The sequence below is a fragment of the Hibiscus syriacus genome, unplaced genomic scaffold (assembly GCF_006381635.1).
Source record: "Hibiscus syriacus cultivar Baekdansim isolate YM2019G1 unplaced genomic scaffold, ASM638163v2 tig00110348_pilon, whole genome shotgun sequence".
In the NCBI taxonomy this organism is placed as follows: Eukaryota; Viridiplantae; Streptophyta; class Magnoliopsida; order Malvales; family Malvaceae; genus Hibiscus; species Hibiscus syriacus.
In genome coordinates, this window is record NW_024062699.1 from 2189114 (window position 1) to 2202595 (window position 13482).

General features: G+C 34.1%; 2 protein-coding genes across 3 annotated transcripts; one reads left to right on the forward strand and one right to left on the reverse strand.

Moving 5' to 3' along the window:
* Window positions 1-4978, reverse strand: LOC120120926 (tubulin alpha-1 chain-like). The gene is made up of 2 exons (XM_039140416.1): window positions 3993-4978; window positions 1-67 (listed from the first exon to the last, which is right to left on the reverse strand). The coding sequence occupies exons 1-2, from the start codon at window positions 4814-4816 to the stop codon at window positions 1-3; spliced, it is 891 nt and encodes a 296-aa protein (XP_038996347.1). The 5' UTR covers window positions 4817-4978.
* A 6293-nt stretch (window positions 4979-11271) lies between these two features.
* On the forward strand, window positions 11272-12875 carry LOC120120856 (upstream activation factor subunit spp27-like). 2 transcript variants are annotated; one of them, XM_039140383.1, is made up of 2 exons: window positions 11272-11606; window positions 12587-12875. In XM_039140383.1, the coding sequence occupies exons 1-2, from the start codon at window positions 11331-11333 to the stop codon at window positions 12605-12607; spliced, it is 297 nt and encodes a 98-aa protein (XP_038996314.1). In that variant the 5' UTR covers window positions 11272-11330; the 3' UTR covers window positions 12608-12875. The 2 variants fall into 2 exon arrangements, with proteins under 2 accessions (XP_038996314.1, XP_038996313.1); XM_039140382.1 differs by having other exon boundaries at window positions 12516-12591.
* The last annotated feature ends 607 nt before the right edge of the window (window positions 12876-13482 follow it).

Here is a 13482-nt window from a genome sequence, read left to right on the forward strand (position 1 = left end):
TTAGGTTTGGTCGGTTAATTCGGTTAAAACCGAATTTTGAACACCCTTATCTACATTACTACCAACTCTACTTTATTCACAATATTTAACTATTATAATATTGATTTTACAAATATAAAATAAAACATATACATTTCTAATAAATATCAAGATAAAAAACATAAATCAAACATTCATAAATAACATTGCGAAAATACAGAGAAAATTGGAGAATTAAGATTTATTTCTCCTACAATTGGAGAATTAAGATCTTGCAATTTAATCTACTTGAATTTATTATATTATGTTTAATTTTTATTTTTTTGTGTAGAAATTATAATAAAAAATATAAAAGAGAAAATAATGTAATAAAGAAAAGGAAAATAAAAAGAAAATAAAAAAAGAAAGTAAAAAAAATAACAAAAACCAAAAATCAAAAAAAAATATATGTAGTGCAGCTACAATAAAACGTCAGTTGTAGCGTTTTACTATAGCTAGAGCACTATCTCTACTCCAAAGTGGCGATGGGCTGGAGCACTATCTCTACTCTAAAGTGAAGATTTTCTTTACTCAAACGTTGCGTTAGAGATGGTCTAACAGAAAAAAAAAATAAAGGATATGACTACGAAAACAAACACAATCAAAAAATTAAATAGAAAAAAATTAGAATTACAAAAGACAAGGAAAACGAATTTCTAACTCAAGAAAAAAATATTTGTTTTAACAAAATAAGTTATTGGGATAAAATATTAAAATCATAAAAAAATTGACAAATATTAAAAAGAATAAATATTCGATTAATCCGTAAATTCTATTTTTTTATAAAAATTTTCATTGAAAAGATATACATAGATATTCTTCTATATATCATTAATATTCCAAGAACCAATACACAACAATAAAAGATTACTGAGGAATAGAATTACTGGGAATGTTATATTTTGTGTTTGGTTCGTTCAGCAGGAATGTAAGATTACACGTGTTTGGTTAAAGGAATAAAAGATTATTGGAATATATATTTTACCAAATTATCCTTATATATATTTGTTTTCTTAACAAGTTGAATTCTACTATAATATTACTATAATTAATTTATATATTTTCTTTAAAAAATTTAAATTCATAAAATTTATATAATTTTTTTTACAAAATTGAAAAGATAAATAGATTTAATGAAAGGGTAAAATTTTATTTTAACCCATGAACTTCATATAAAATTCTAATTATAAATTTTTTTTGTAAATCTAAAATAGTTTAAGGATAAATTTGTAATTTAACATTCGTAGAATTTTTAATATTCAACGACAGGAGAATGATATTTTTGAAAAAAAATTAAGGGCATTTTAGTCCAAAATGTCGATAATCCAACAATACCTAAGGGAAGGGGGTAATCACATTCCCAGTAATATACCCCAAAAAATCCACTGTTAGAAATAAAAGATTACCAGAGAATAGAATTACTGACCAACCAAACGGGGGAATAACATTTCATTCCCCCGGTAATCCCATATGTCGTGAATCAAACATCCCCTAAGTAATATAGGGTTCTCACGTGGGTCAACGTCATTTGGGCTTCGGGATTAATTTTGGGCTTTAGATTTTGGTCTGCGGGATCTTTGTAATTCTTGAGTTTAAGTGTTTGGCCTGCAAAAATAGACAAATAATATTAACAAAAAAAAAGGGAGCGTTTGGCTTTATTTGGTTGTGGTCTAGGGTTTCACGACCATCGTAGATCGTGGTTCAGAAAAGTCACCGACGCACGGTGGCCCGTGAGAGGATATGGCAGTTGGGAGCTTCGGCTGGCGAGGGAAGATGGAAGAAGGTTGAGAGAAAAATTTTAATTTTTTTTTTGGTTGAGTAGAAAATGAATTGAAACAAAAAAATGTGTAGAAAATGAATATAAACAAAAAAAATGATTAAATACATAAAGTTTAGGGGCTAATTCACATTAGGTCCCACGATGTTTAGCAGGTATTTGCACTTAGGTCATTATGTATTAATATTATTATTTTTATTTGTTTTGATTTTAACATACTAATTATGTTTGGTTCAAATTTAATCACTGGTAGCCTTTTTTTTATTTATTTATTTCGAATACATGTACGGACTATGCAATTTTCCTTTTGTTTTAATTTATTGTTAATAAACGTTCAATAAGACCTTTAAGTGATCCGTTCTGGGTACAACCCACATTATAATCGTGCGGATAAATTCTAACTTACTAATTTCTAGTTTACTAACTGCTAACCTTTTAATTTATTTTAAATTATTTTATGATCTTGTGGCGACCCGTTTTGGGTATGACCTACATTATTATGGTCTGGATAAAATTCTAATATACTAATCGCTAATTTCTAACTCATTAACTCCTAAATCGTTAATTTATTCGATTGTTTATTTTATGTTATTTACATTTCAAACCTTTAATTTTTTTATAATTTTAATTTCTACCTTTTAAATTTTTAGCATTTATATTCCATTCCTTTAAAATTGTAATATTTACATTTTAGTACTTTAAAATTCCAATATTTACATTTCAGTCCTTTAAGATTCCAACATTTACTTTTATGCTTTTTTTTTTAATTTGAGCTTTATATTATGTTTCATTTAAGTTTGAGGGCATAAAGAAAAAGAGAGCACAATTATATCACAACTATATCATAATTTTCTCTCGAGAATGAACCAGACCAAAGTCGGTGGGAAGACCAACTTTTCAACTTATGATGGCAGAGAATGGACGACATTCGTGGACAACCTCAGTAAGAGGGTTTTAAGAGGGGCTCTGAAGGAGTTATTCAACCATTACGGCAAGGTGACAATATTATTTATTCCATTATTGTTAAACAAAGAAAGGTACAAGACTACTTTTGTATTTGTTAGTTTTGCAACGGTGGAAGAACTGGATAGAGCTATTGCAGGAGTCAATAACTCTTATATCGATGGAAGGATGGTCTCCTTCTCCAAAGCTAGGTTTCCAAAACCAGTACCTCGGGCAAGTAATTCCCATGGCTTTCAAAATGTCACAAAGAGCACATCGGTCAACCCACGTACTGAACAACATCTCGGTATCCATAAGGGAACGGAAAAAGTTTTCCACGATGGTTTTAAAGATGAAAGATCTTTCAAAGAAGTTTTACCGAGCAGTTCAAGAGGCGGACTAGTAGAGCAGTCCTCTAATGTTATGGATATTCATCTTCCTGTGGGTGAAAACTAGTGGATTGAAAATTGCTTGATCGGGGGTTTTAAGCATATATATGATGGTGATTTTATCCAAAGGGTCTTGACCAATGATGGGATCCAGGCCAAAATATCAAAGTGGGGATATGGTTGTATTGGAAAACTAATTTCAATGGTGTATTTACACAGGAAAATGAAGATCTATCATATCAACAAGTACACCAATTTATAAGAGATACAATGCTCATCAGCTTTCCTCTAACTGCCTAACAACTCCAGCTAACCACTTAACAGACTAACTGCTTAATACATGTGCATATTTCTTTAACAGCAATACACGTGCATGTTCTTTAACAGTCTAACATTCTTCCTACTTTCTAAACCTTCTTGATGAAAAGATGAACAATTGAATCGAAAGTGCGGATGCTTCCTTCCGTTCACTTTGAATCGAAAGTGCCGATGCTTCCTTTCGTTCTTCTTGAATCGAAAGTGCGGATGCTTCCTTCCGTTCACTTTGAATCGAAAGTGCCGATGCTTCCTTTCGTTCTTCTTGAATCGAAAGTGCCGATGCTTCCTTTCGTTCACTTTGAATCGAAAGTGATGATGCTTCCTTTCGTTCTTCTTATTCACCTTCATTTATTTCTTCTTCATCCTCTTATACAAGGATCCTTGACAGACTAAAACTACTTGATATGAAGAATTTGAACAACTGACGAATACATTTTTTGTCCTGTTTGAGCTAACAAAGCCCACATTTTTCCTTCTTTCATCTGGAATTCCTTCAGGAATCAAAACCTTTTTATTTTAGCGTACTCGTTCATATGAAGTTGCCGCACTTGAATCCGGTGTGGCACCAGTCCACAAACTGAATGGTGCGCTTGGTCTTGATGGTGGCAATGACAACGTTGATGTCTTTGGGCATGAAATCACCACGGTACATCAAACAACAAGCTATGTACTTGCCATGACGAGGGTTGCACTTGACCATCATAGAAGAGGGTTCAAAAGCACTGTTGGTAATTTCAACAGCTGATAGATGCTCATGGTAAGCCTTCTCGGCAGAGATGACTGGAGCATAAGACGAAAGCATGAAGTGGATTCTTGGGTAGGGGACCAAGTTGGTCTGGAACTCGATTACATCGACGTTCAATGCACCATTGAACTTTAGTGAAGTAGTCAAAGAGGAGATCACCTGAGAGACAAGACGATTAACATTGGTGTAAGTGGGTTGCTCGACGTCGAGAGAGCACCTGCAAGTGTCATAGATGGCCTCATTGTAAAGAATAACAGATACATCGGTGTGCTCCAAAAGAGAGTGAGCCGAGAGAACACTGTTGTAGGGCTCAACAACAGAAGTAAAGACTTGAGGAGATGGGTAGACAGCGAAACCTAGCTTGGATTTCTTGCTGTAATCAACGGACAGACGCACCCGAAGGAGAGAACCAAGACCAGAACCAGTGCAGTTATCAGCGAGCTTTCTGATACGGTCTAAGCACAAGTTGACGATCTCCTTGCCAATTGAATAGTGGCCACAAGCAAAGTTTCTGGCAGCATCTTTCTTGCCGCTAATGAGTTGCTCGAGAAGAGCGAGGCCGATTGAATAAGAACACCAACAAAGCGGAAGAGAAATGGTCGCAGTATCATAGTTGAATGATTTCATCCGTTCTACTGAAACAAATCAGACACCAGCAACATCATTGAAACATTTGGTCGAACAGATTGGAAGCATGCACACCGAACAGGAACAGAGATAGAAGATGAATTGAGAAGATTCCCAGTAACTATGATGACGACAACGATAAACCACATGTACCGTAGCAGATAAAGCAATCAAGAACAGCGGTTGAGAAGATCAATCACTGACGAGAAAATGTTACCAGGATCACCGAGGAGAATGGAAGCAACTAGGAGCAGAAGCAACAAAACAGCGAAAACAAAACTGAAGATCGGGAAAAAAAATCTACAAACTATGCCGTAGTAACGGCAGGAGAGTAAAGGAATTCAATCGGCGCAACGGCGGAAGCGACAATGACGCCAGGATCTTTTAGCGAATGATACCATATTGGAAAACTAATTTCAATGGTGTATTTACACAGGAAAATGATGATCTATCATATCAACAAGTACACCAATTTATAAGAGATACAATGCTCATCAGCTTTCCTCTAACTGCCTAACAACTCCAGCTAACCACTTAACAGACTAACTGCTTAATACATGTGCATATTTCTTTAACAGCAATACACGTGCATGTTCTTTAACAGTCTAACATGTTGCAGTTCTTATGTTATAGTTTTTGAATAGAAAACTAAAATAGAAAATGCATGGTAGAATAAAATTGAGGTTTTAGATTTCTGGTTCAAGCATTTGGCCCCTATGACCATGAAAGATGGCTTGCCTTTTTCCTTTTGCTTGTTTCATTAATGGGGGTTCCATTACACTGCTGGCATGAGAGTTTTTTTCTCTGCGATTGGAAATAGGTGGGGATATTTTGTGCAGCTAGACGAGGACACCAAGCAGAAAAACTGTTTTGATGTTGCCAACATGATCATCAAAGCTGCTAGCCTCTTAGACATTTCCAAAGTAATCAAGGTTTCATCTAAGGGCCGGACATTTCATATAAAAATAGCTTGGGGGAGTTTCCAAAGCTATAGATAATTCAGAATATATCAATGAGAATGAGAATTCCGCATATGTCTCTGGCTGGAAGAGTTTCGGACGAAGGAGGTCACCGGAGTCCACATGGATGTTAATGAACTTTTGAGTCATCCAGAGGAAATGGACAGATCTGTGCATGTTGGTATTCAGGATGATATTGCATTAATATCCCCAATGTCGGGAACTGTTAATGGAGTTGATACTAGCTTGAGTACAAGTAATATCTTAACGGGTAACAATTTTGGCGACTCTAGGACGGTGATTACTAGAAGCCATGCAGTTGACAAATTGCTTCTAGAGTGAAGTCAATATGGGCAATTCGAGACAGGTTTTGATAGACCAACCAATTATTCTTTTTTAACCCAAATTATGTATGTAGACAGGATCTTATTAGAACCCACAATTAATTTATCCTTGGGCCATAACAGCGATAGTTTGGTGAATTCTGTCCCGGCCATTCCAATTCAATCTAGGACATCAATAACCACCAATACTGGCACTGGCAAAAACTTAGCTAACTTGGAGAATCTAGTCCCTTCATCATTTAGACTTCCCCTTCTTGAGGAGGATCTTCGATTGACTTTGTACCAGATAGTGTTGAAGGTTCGAAACATGGTGAACATGGCGAAGAGGCTCTTATTATGAATGAGTCGAGGAGGTTCTACAGTATAATTCTTCGACAGTTCCTTCTGATGCTACCATATCTACGTCTTCACAGCGTTCCAAGAAAAGTTCTGATGGAGCCAATCATCGAAGTATGGTAAGAAGATATCTGGGATACTTTGGAAGGTGCTTCTTCTTTCTCCTCTACTCATGATTCCATTTCATCTTTCCATTCGGATCCTTCACTTTACATCAGACCCGTTTCATTATAACCCATTATCAAATCGTAAGCCCAACTGAAAGAAACCCAATCGACCCAAATCAAGCAAACACAAGAAACCCTAGAGTTTCTATATTTCAACAGCGCCATCACTACTAGTGGCCTTGCCGTCCACGTGACTTTCCACCTTCCACGTTGGCAAGCAAGCAACCATTGTCTTGTGGTCCCCGTTTCTCGTGTATGTTCATCCTCCACGCCAGTGCTCGCTAAACAGTGGTTCCAAACCTTTGTTTCAAAAGGATGCTCCACGATGGTCGCAAACAAGCATGAACCTAGCCCTCCTCACAAGATCAGCAATCGACCGATCAAAGCCCCATCAGCAACATGCTAAAAGACAACAAAAAGAGATAATGTAATAATGTTTTTTTTTTTCATTTTTGAGGGCACACAGGTTATAAAAACACTAAAGAAAATTATAATTGGGGCTCTCTCTTCATCTTCCAAAAAAGCAATGTAAACAATCGTCTCCCAATTTCAATTTTTCAAGTACAAAAACTCATTTCGTTTTGGAAGGTATTTTTTTAGATTTAGTTTTGGAATCAACAGTGGTTATTAATTCTTTGGTATTTCGAACCAAAAAGTAGAGGAGTGAGAGCTTTACCTTGTGTGTTCGAGTGTATCGCCGAAAGTAGAGGTCGCCACCAGAGTTCTAATCGTCGGGGGAGGGGGGTTGAGGCAGTTGAAGGGTCATGATCCCTTAGCATTTTAGGGCTCTTTTATCTTAGTCTTAGAGTCGTTTTAGGGTCTAAAGGAGGGTGAGGGAGGCTCGGTTTCAATTCTGAGTGGTTTTAGGTTCATCGGAGCTAGAAGTTGAAAGTTCGAACTTTGTTTTGCGAGATTAAAGACTACTTTTTGTCTTCTAGTGGTCGATTTAAGATTTAGATGTAAAAAGGGAAGTGGTTGCCTCAGTCTAGGGCTTCACAAGCATCGTGGACGATGGTCGGAGGTATAGAAAAACCATCAACGCACGGTGGCCAGTGAGAGGATTTGGCATTTGGGAGCTTCGACTGGCGAGGGAGATGGGATAAGGTTGAGAGAGAATTTTAAGTTTTCGGGGTCAAGTGGAAAATTAATTGAAACAAAAAGAGATTAAATACGTAAAGTTTAGGGATAATTCACTTTGGGTTCCCATATATTTAGATCGTATGTGCACTTAGGTCATCATTTGTTGTTATTTATTTATTTTGATTTTAACCTACTAATTCTGTTTGGTTCGAATTTAGTCACGGATTGCTTATTTATTTATTTATTTTGAATATATGTACTGACCATGCAATTTTCCTTTTGTTTTAATTTATTGTTAATAAACATTTTATATGACTTTGTGGTGACTCGTTTCGGGATATAACCCTCATTATTAAGGTTCATATAAGATTTTAATTTACTAATTTCAAATTTAACTATTGATCTTATAATTTATTCCAAATTATTGTACGACCTTATGGCAACCCGTAGTGGGGGTATGACCAACATTATTGTGATCCGGATAAAATTCTAACATGTCAATTGCTAATTTCTAACTCACTAACTAATAACTCTCTATTTATATGATTGTTATTGTTACTAAATTCCAGCCTTTAATTTTCTGTACTTTAATTTACGTCTTTTAAATTTTTAGTATTTTTATTTCAGTCCTTTAAAATTCTAGCATTTACATTTCAGTCCTTTAAGATTCCAACATTTATTTTTATGCTTGTTTTTAATTTGAACTTTATATTATGTTTCATTTCATTTTAGTCCTTCATGTGTTTATGAGCTTATTTCATTTCCAGTACACGTGATTACTTCATTTGCATTTAGTCCTTGTTCTTTACCATGTTTGCATTTATATTCATTTAGTCTATGTATTTTATACATTTATACCTTATAATTTTTGTGTAATTTATATTATTCTAGGTAAAAATGTCATTTTAAAATATTTTATATATTATATATTAAAATATAAAGTAATGTATCTCGTGCAAGAAATTTATGGGAACAAACCTTAACGGATAAGAATCATGTTTCAGAGGGTTGTTCATACGAAGAAACATTTTTATTTAAGTAAGTTTTTTTTTAACATATGAAATATGAAGAATCTATAGAAATACACTTTAATTAAAAGGAGTGTGATTCCGAGGATTCTAGAATAAAATAGTACTCTTTTGTTATTCAAGTAAGTTTTTAAAATATTAATATATAATTTATTATTAAAAATCAATACAATATGATTCTGTACGGGGAATATAAAAATGTGCATTAACTAACAAGGAATGCGCTTTCAAGGATTATTTGTACGAAATGATATCCCTTCTAATTTTTCTAAAAGGATCATAATTCAAATATATATTTGAATTTGCAAGTTTCGATATTTAGATGACATATAATCGCATAGGTATCGATTTCAGGCGATGTGGGGGTGCTAATCATTTCTCACGTGTAATCGATTATCGAACCCTTTCAAAACGAGTTCTAGTTAAATGCATGTTATTTTTATCTTTTAAATTAATTTTTCTTAAAATTATTAAAACACTTTTAGTTATTCGACCTACCTAATCCAGTGGTCAATGGTGTCTCCAAATTTATTTATTTATCAAAAATACAATATTTTAAAATTAAGTTGGTTTGATCCCCTTCTAAAGTCCTAAAAAACTTAAGGAACGTTCTGACACATATCTATTAGCTACATCTGTTATTATTATTATTTGTGTAGCTTATCTATTTTTTGAGACTAAATCACGAATTACAATGTCGTTGTGATGACAAACATCTCTATTTTTTGTTGCCTCGAGTCTGAATAAGGGCATGTGAAGGGAGCATGCAGTGTCGAATCCAAGAATATTTTTTCATGGGACACATATATTAATAACTGATTTTTTTGTATGTGGTGGACACATAAATTTTAGGTGGACATCATTAGTAAAATGAACAATTAACATACATAAATTTGAATTTCAAGATGGGCACATATAGATTCATCAGTGAGAGCAAGGTCCTGAGCAACGTTGTCTGTCCGATTCCAATGCTTGTAGGAAGAGTGATATGAGTAAGGAGAGTTTGTCACATTGTCTACGCTATTTTTCGAGGGATCTTCGACTGCACATGCAAGTCTACCACTCGATTTTGTTAGTATCGATTGTAAATAACAAAGTACGTCAAAGGAGATTTTAGGAGAAAGATGAGATGTGATATTGATTATTTTGTCTTAAAGGGTGTATTTCGTTGATTTTTTTTGTTGGGAGTGTTTCATACTCATCGCATGTTGTTAATGGGAACAAAACGATTTGTATCATCAGTTGATGGTTCACTCTTTCTTATTTGGACGGAGATGATGATATATTGGTATGTTTGAGTCTTTTGTCTCCATAAAGAGGTTCTAGTCTTTCTCTTGATCTTGATTGAGATATTTTATACTGACCATAATAAATATGATAGACAATATATTTCTACTCTAACGGATCATATGATACTTTTCAGAGATCATGTTAAAGTATCAATACTTCTCAAGAGACGTTTCATCCTTATGTTCAAAGATGCTTTTTTTAGTCGCTTTTATGTTTTTATCTCTAGAGGAGAAATTTTATGAAGATCTTAATGTATGAAAATCAATCATACGGAGAAAATGAAAAGTACATATTCATTCCTCGATATAAAAACAAAGCCAAGCAAAAACTCACTCCCATTCTCCCAATGCTCCAAACCCAATTGATTAAACAAAACTTCACAAGAAACAAGTACTTTAAGAATTCATATTTCCCCAATGGCAAAGAAAAAAAAATTGGTTTAATTTAACGGTAATATAACCCTAAAATAGAACATAAGAGGAGGATGAAAAGAAAAAGGAAAGCTCAAAATTTTGCAATAAAAGGGAAAAAATTTAGAATAACGGTGTCCTACGGTATGAGGATTGTGACAATGGTGGTAATAAGGGTAGAGGAGGGATAAGGGTGATGAAAATGGTGGCAATAGAGTTTATGTTTTAGAGATCGGATTAAATTATAATAAAATTAAAAGATTGAAAGATAAATATATTATTATTAAGTTTATTAATCATTATATTATCTATTAAATCTTAAATAATATTAAATTAATTGCTTAATTTTTAAGTTAAATAATTACTTTATAGTGCTTTTTTTAATAAGCTAAGGTAATTATAAAATAACATGTGTTCTAAACATTCTCAACCATTGACTGTGAATGTTCAATCATCTTATTACAACCGCTGGTGCTAGAATTTGTGACTTCTAAGAAGAACAATTCAATTAACCAGTGAGGTAAGTTAATTCCTACTTTATAATCACCTTATAAAATTCTCTAATAAAATCAAGAATAAACATAGAATTTTATATTATGAGTAAAGTTATAAAATTTGAAAATAAATTATAAATAAAAATTTTAAATTTGTAAAAGACAATGTTTCAAGCCACTCTCTTTCAATCTATAGCTGAATAGAATGATTATTTATATATTTTACCTAATAATAAACAATGAAAAAAATCATCCCATAAATAAAATATATAAGATAAATATCTATTCACGTGTGAAAAACTAAGATAAAACAAAAAAAATTCAAAAACAAGATGATAACGCAAAACCCTCACTTCTCCCTTCAGCTTCTTCTTCCAAAGTCCAAACAATCAAAGAGGGAAGAAAAATGGCAGCCTCTTCCACTTTCGTTTCGCCCCAAACTCTCTGCTTCTCACCCAAATCCTCTTCTTCGCGTTTCCTCCTTCCAACTAACTTGCGCATGGTACGAACTGTAACTCTAGCCACTACTTCAAAGCCCGCCACCGGCCCTCGTATATCCCGTGGCATCATGAAGCCGCGTCGCGTTTCGCCTGAGATGCAGACTGTCGTTGGAGTTCCCGAGATTTCCCGACCTCAAGCTCTTAAGCAGATTTGGGCTTACATTAAAGAGCACAATCTTCAGGTTCTTTGTCTGTTGCTTTTCATCTTTTTTCCCTATTTAAAACATACAGCATATCCTATATCCTAAAATGGGTTTTGAATATATATGTTCGTTTGAACATGGCGTGGTTCTGTTGGGTTCTTGCTCGTTTCAATGTTTTATCTATAATCTATCTACCTTAAACATTTGGGAATTTGGAAGTTGAATTGTCTAGATGAATCTCTGCATGTGAAGTTTAGTGAAGATACTATGTGCAATTTCTTTGATTACAATGCAATATGGGGTTATTTGTTATGATTAAGCCTAACTAGGTTTCTTTCGTTTAAGCGTATCATTACTGGTTAGTGCCACTGTCTGTTTGGGATATTTATTATGTTGGTCAAGGACGTGCGGTTAGTCCTCCGGGATCGATGGGAAGCTTTGAAGCCTAGAATTTAATGCCTCGAGCCCTCGACCAAAGTTAATAATGTTGCCTACTTTGGGGGCACTCATCATATTCATAAGGGGCCGGGGCAGGGTTTTATGTTAGGAGCATGCTTATAAAATTTTAGAAGGATGAACTTATAAAATTTCAGAGTCCAAAATAGATTATCAATAGAAAATATTTAAATTATTTGAGAATTTGAAATTTTCAAGAATGTATGCTAATCATGATGATTTGTTAAACTTATGCAATGACTTTTATATGGTTATGATTTCTGAAATTCGGATTTCTACCAATAATTGTTTGCGGGAAGCTGATGGCTCAGAAATCTTTCTTCTTCAGAAATGTCAGCGAGACATCTGAATTTTTAATTGAGCTAATCCCTACTGACAACTTTGTGAGTGATGCATGAAATTTTGGGCTTTTAATGCAATGAAAGGTCTTGTGAATTTTAGTTACCGGGTTTGATCTTCATTTTCCCCCTGTGCTCTTTGTTGTGGTTGTAGAAATTGAATGTGTACTCATGCTACCTGTAACTGACCTGGTGTTGTCTTGGATCCTTGGGCCATTTGTTTAGGACCCTGAAACAAGAAGATGATAAATTGTGATGAGAAGCTCAAGAAGATATTCGGAGGGAAAGATCGCATTGGGTTTCTTGAAATTGCTGGGTTGATTAGTCCTCACTTTCTCTGATGAATCCGACAGGGTTCAGAAACTAGGTAAAAACTACTGTTTGTTGGGCCTATCTCTTCGTTAAGGATACTGAAGAAAACCATGCTTTTTGCCATATTACTAGTGTTTTTAGCATAACTACTTCGTACAGAAATACCTCTTAAGGGTTTTGTTTCGTTCTGGATTGCTTAACACGTAGACTATTGTTATATGCAATATTTTTAGTACCTAAGGGATGGTATATGTAAGAAAGAAGAAGAAAACAGAGAATATTAACGGCCGATAATACTTTCTAAATGTCTTGCTAAAAACCCAACATTTCTCTTATTAATTTCACAAGCATCACCTTATTGTCTCTAAAATAGAGCAACAGAAATTTCTGAAGTTTTTACCAAGTTACAGTACAAAGAACTCAATACCCAGCATCATCAAATCCTTGCCCAATTTCTTAATCCCAAGTTGCAAACTTGTGAACCATAAGAGAAGATACGATGGACTCAAAGCAAGAATCAATGAGTTCAAGAACTGGAAAAAGCATTCAGCAACAAGATATTATGTAAACTTTATGAATGTTCAGAACAAAACAATACAAAATGTAGCTTCACATCTCTCTGCAATCATCTACAAAACAAAATGTGAACGATATAGAGTTTGGAAAATATAAGAAGATAATTGAACTTGGTAGAACTTCAACGGACAATATAGAGTTTGGAAGGTAAATTTAAGTCACTGAATGTAACCTATATGAATGTTCAGAACAAGACAATACAAAAATGTAGCCTCATTTCTCTGCAATCATCA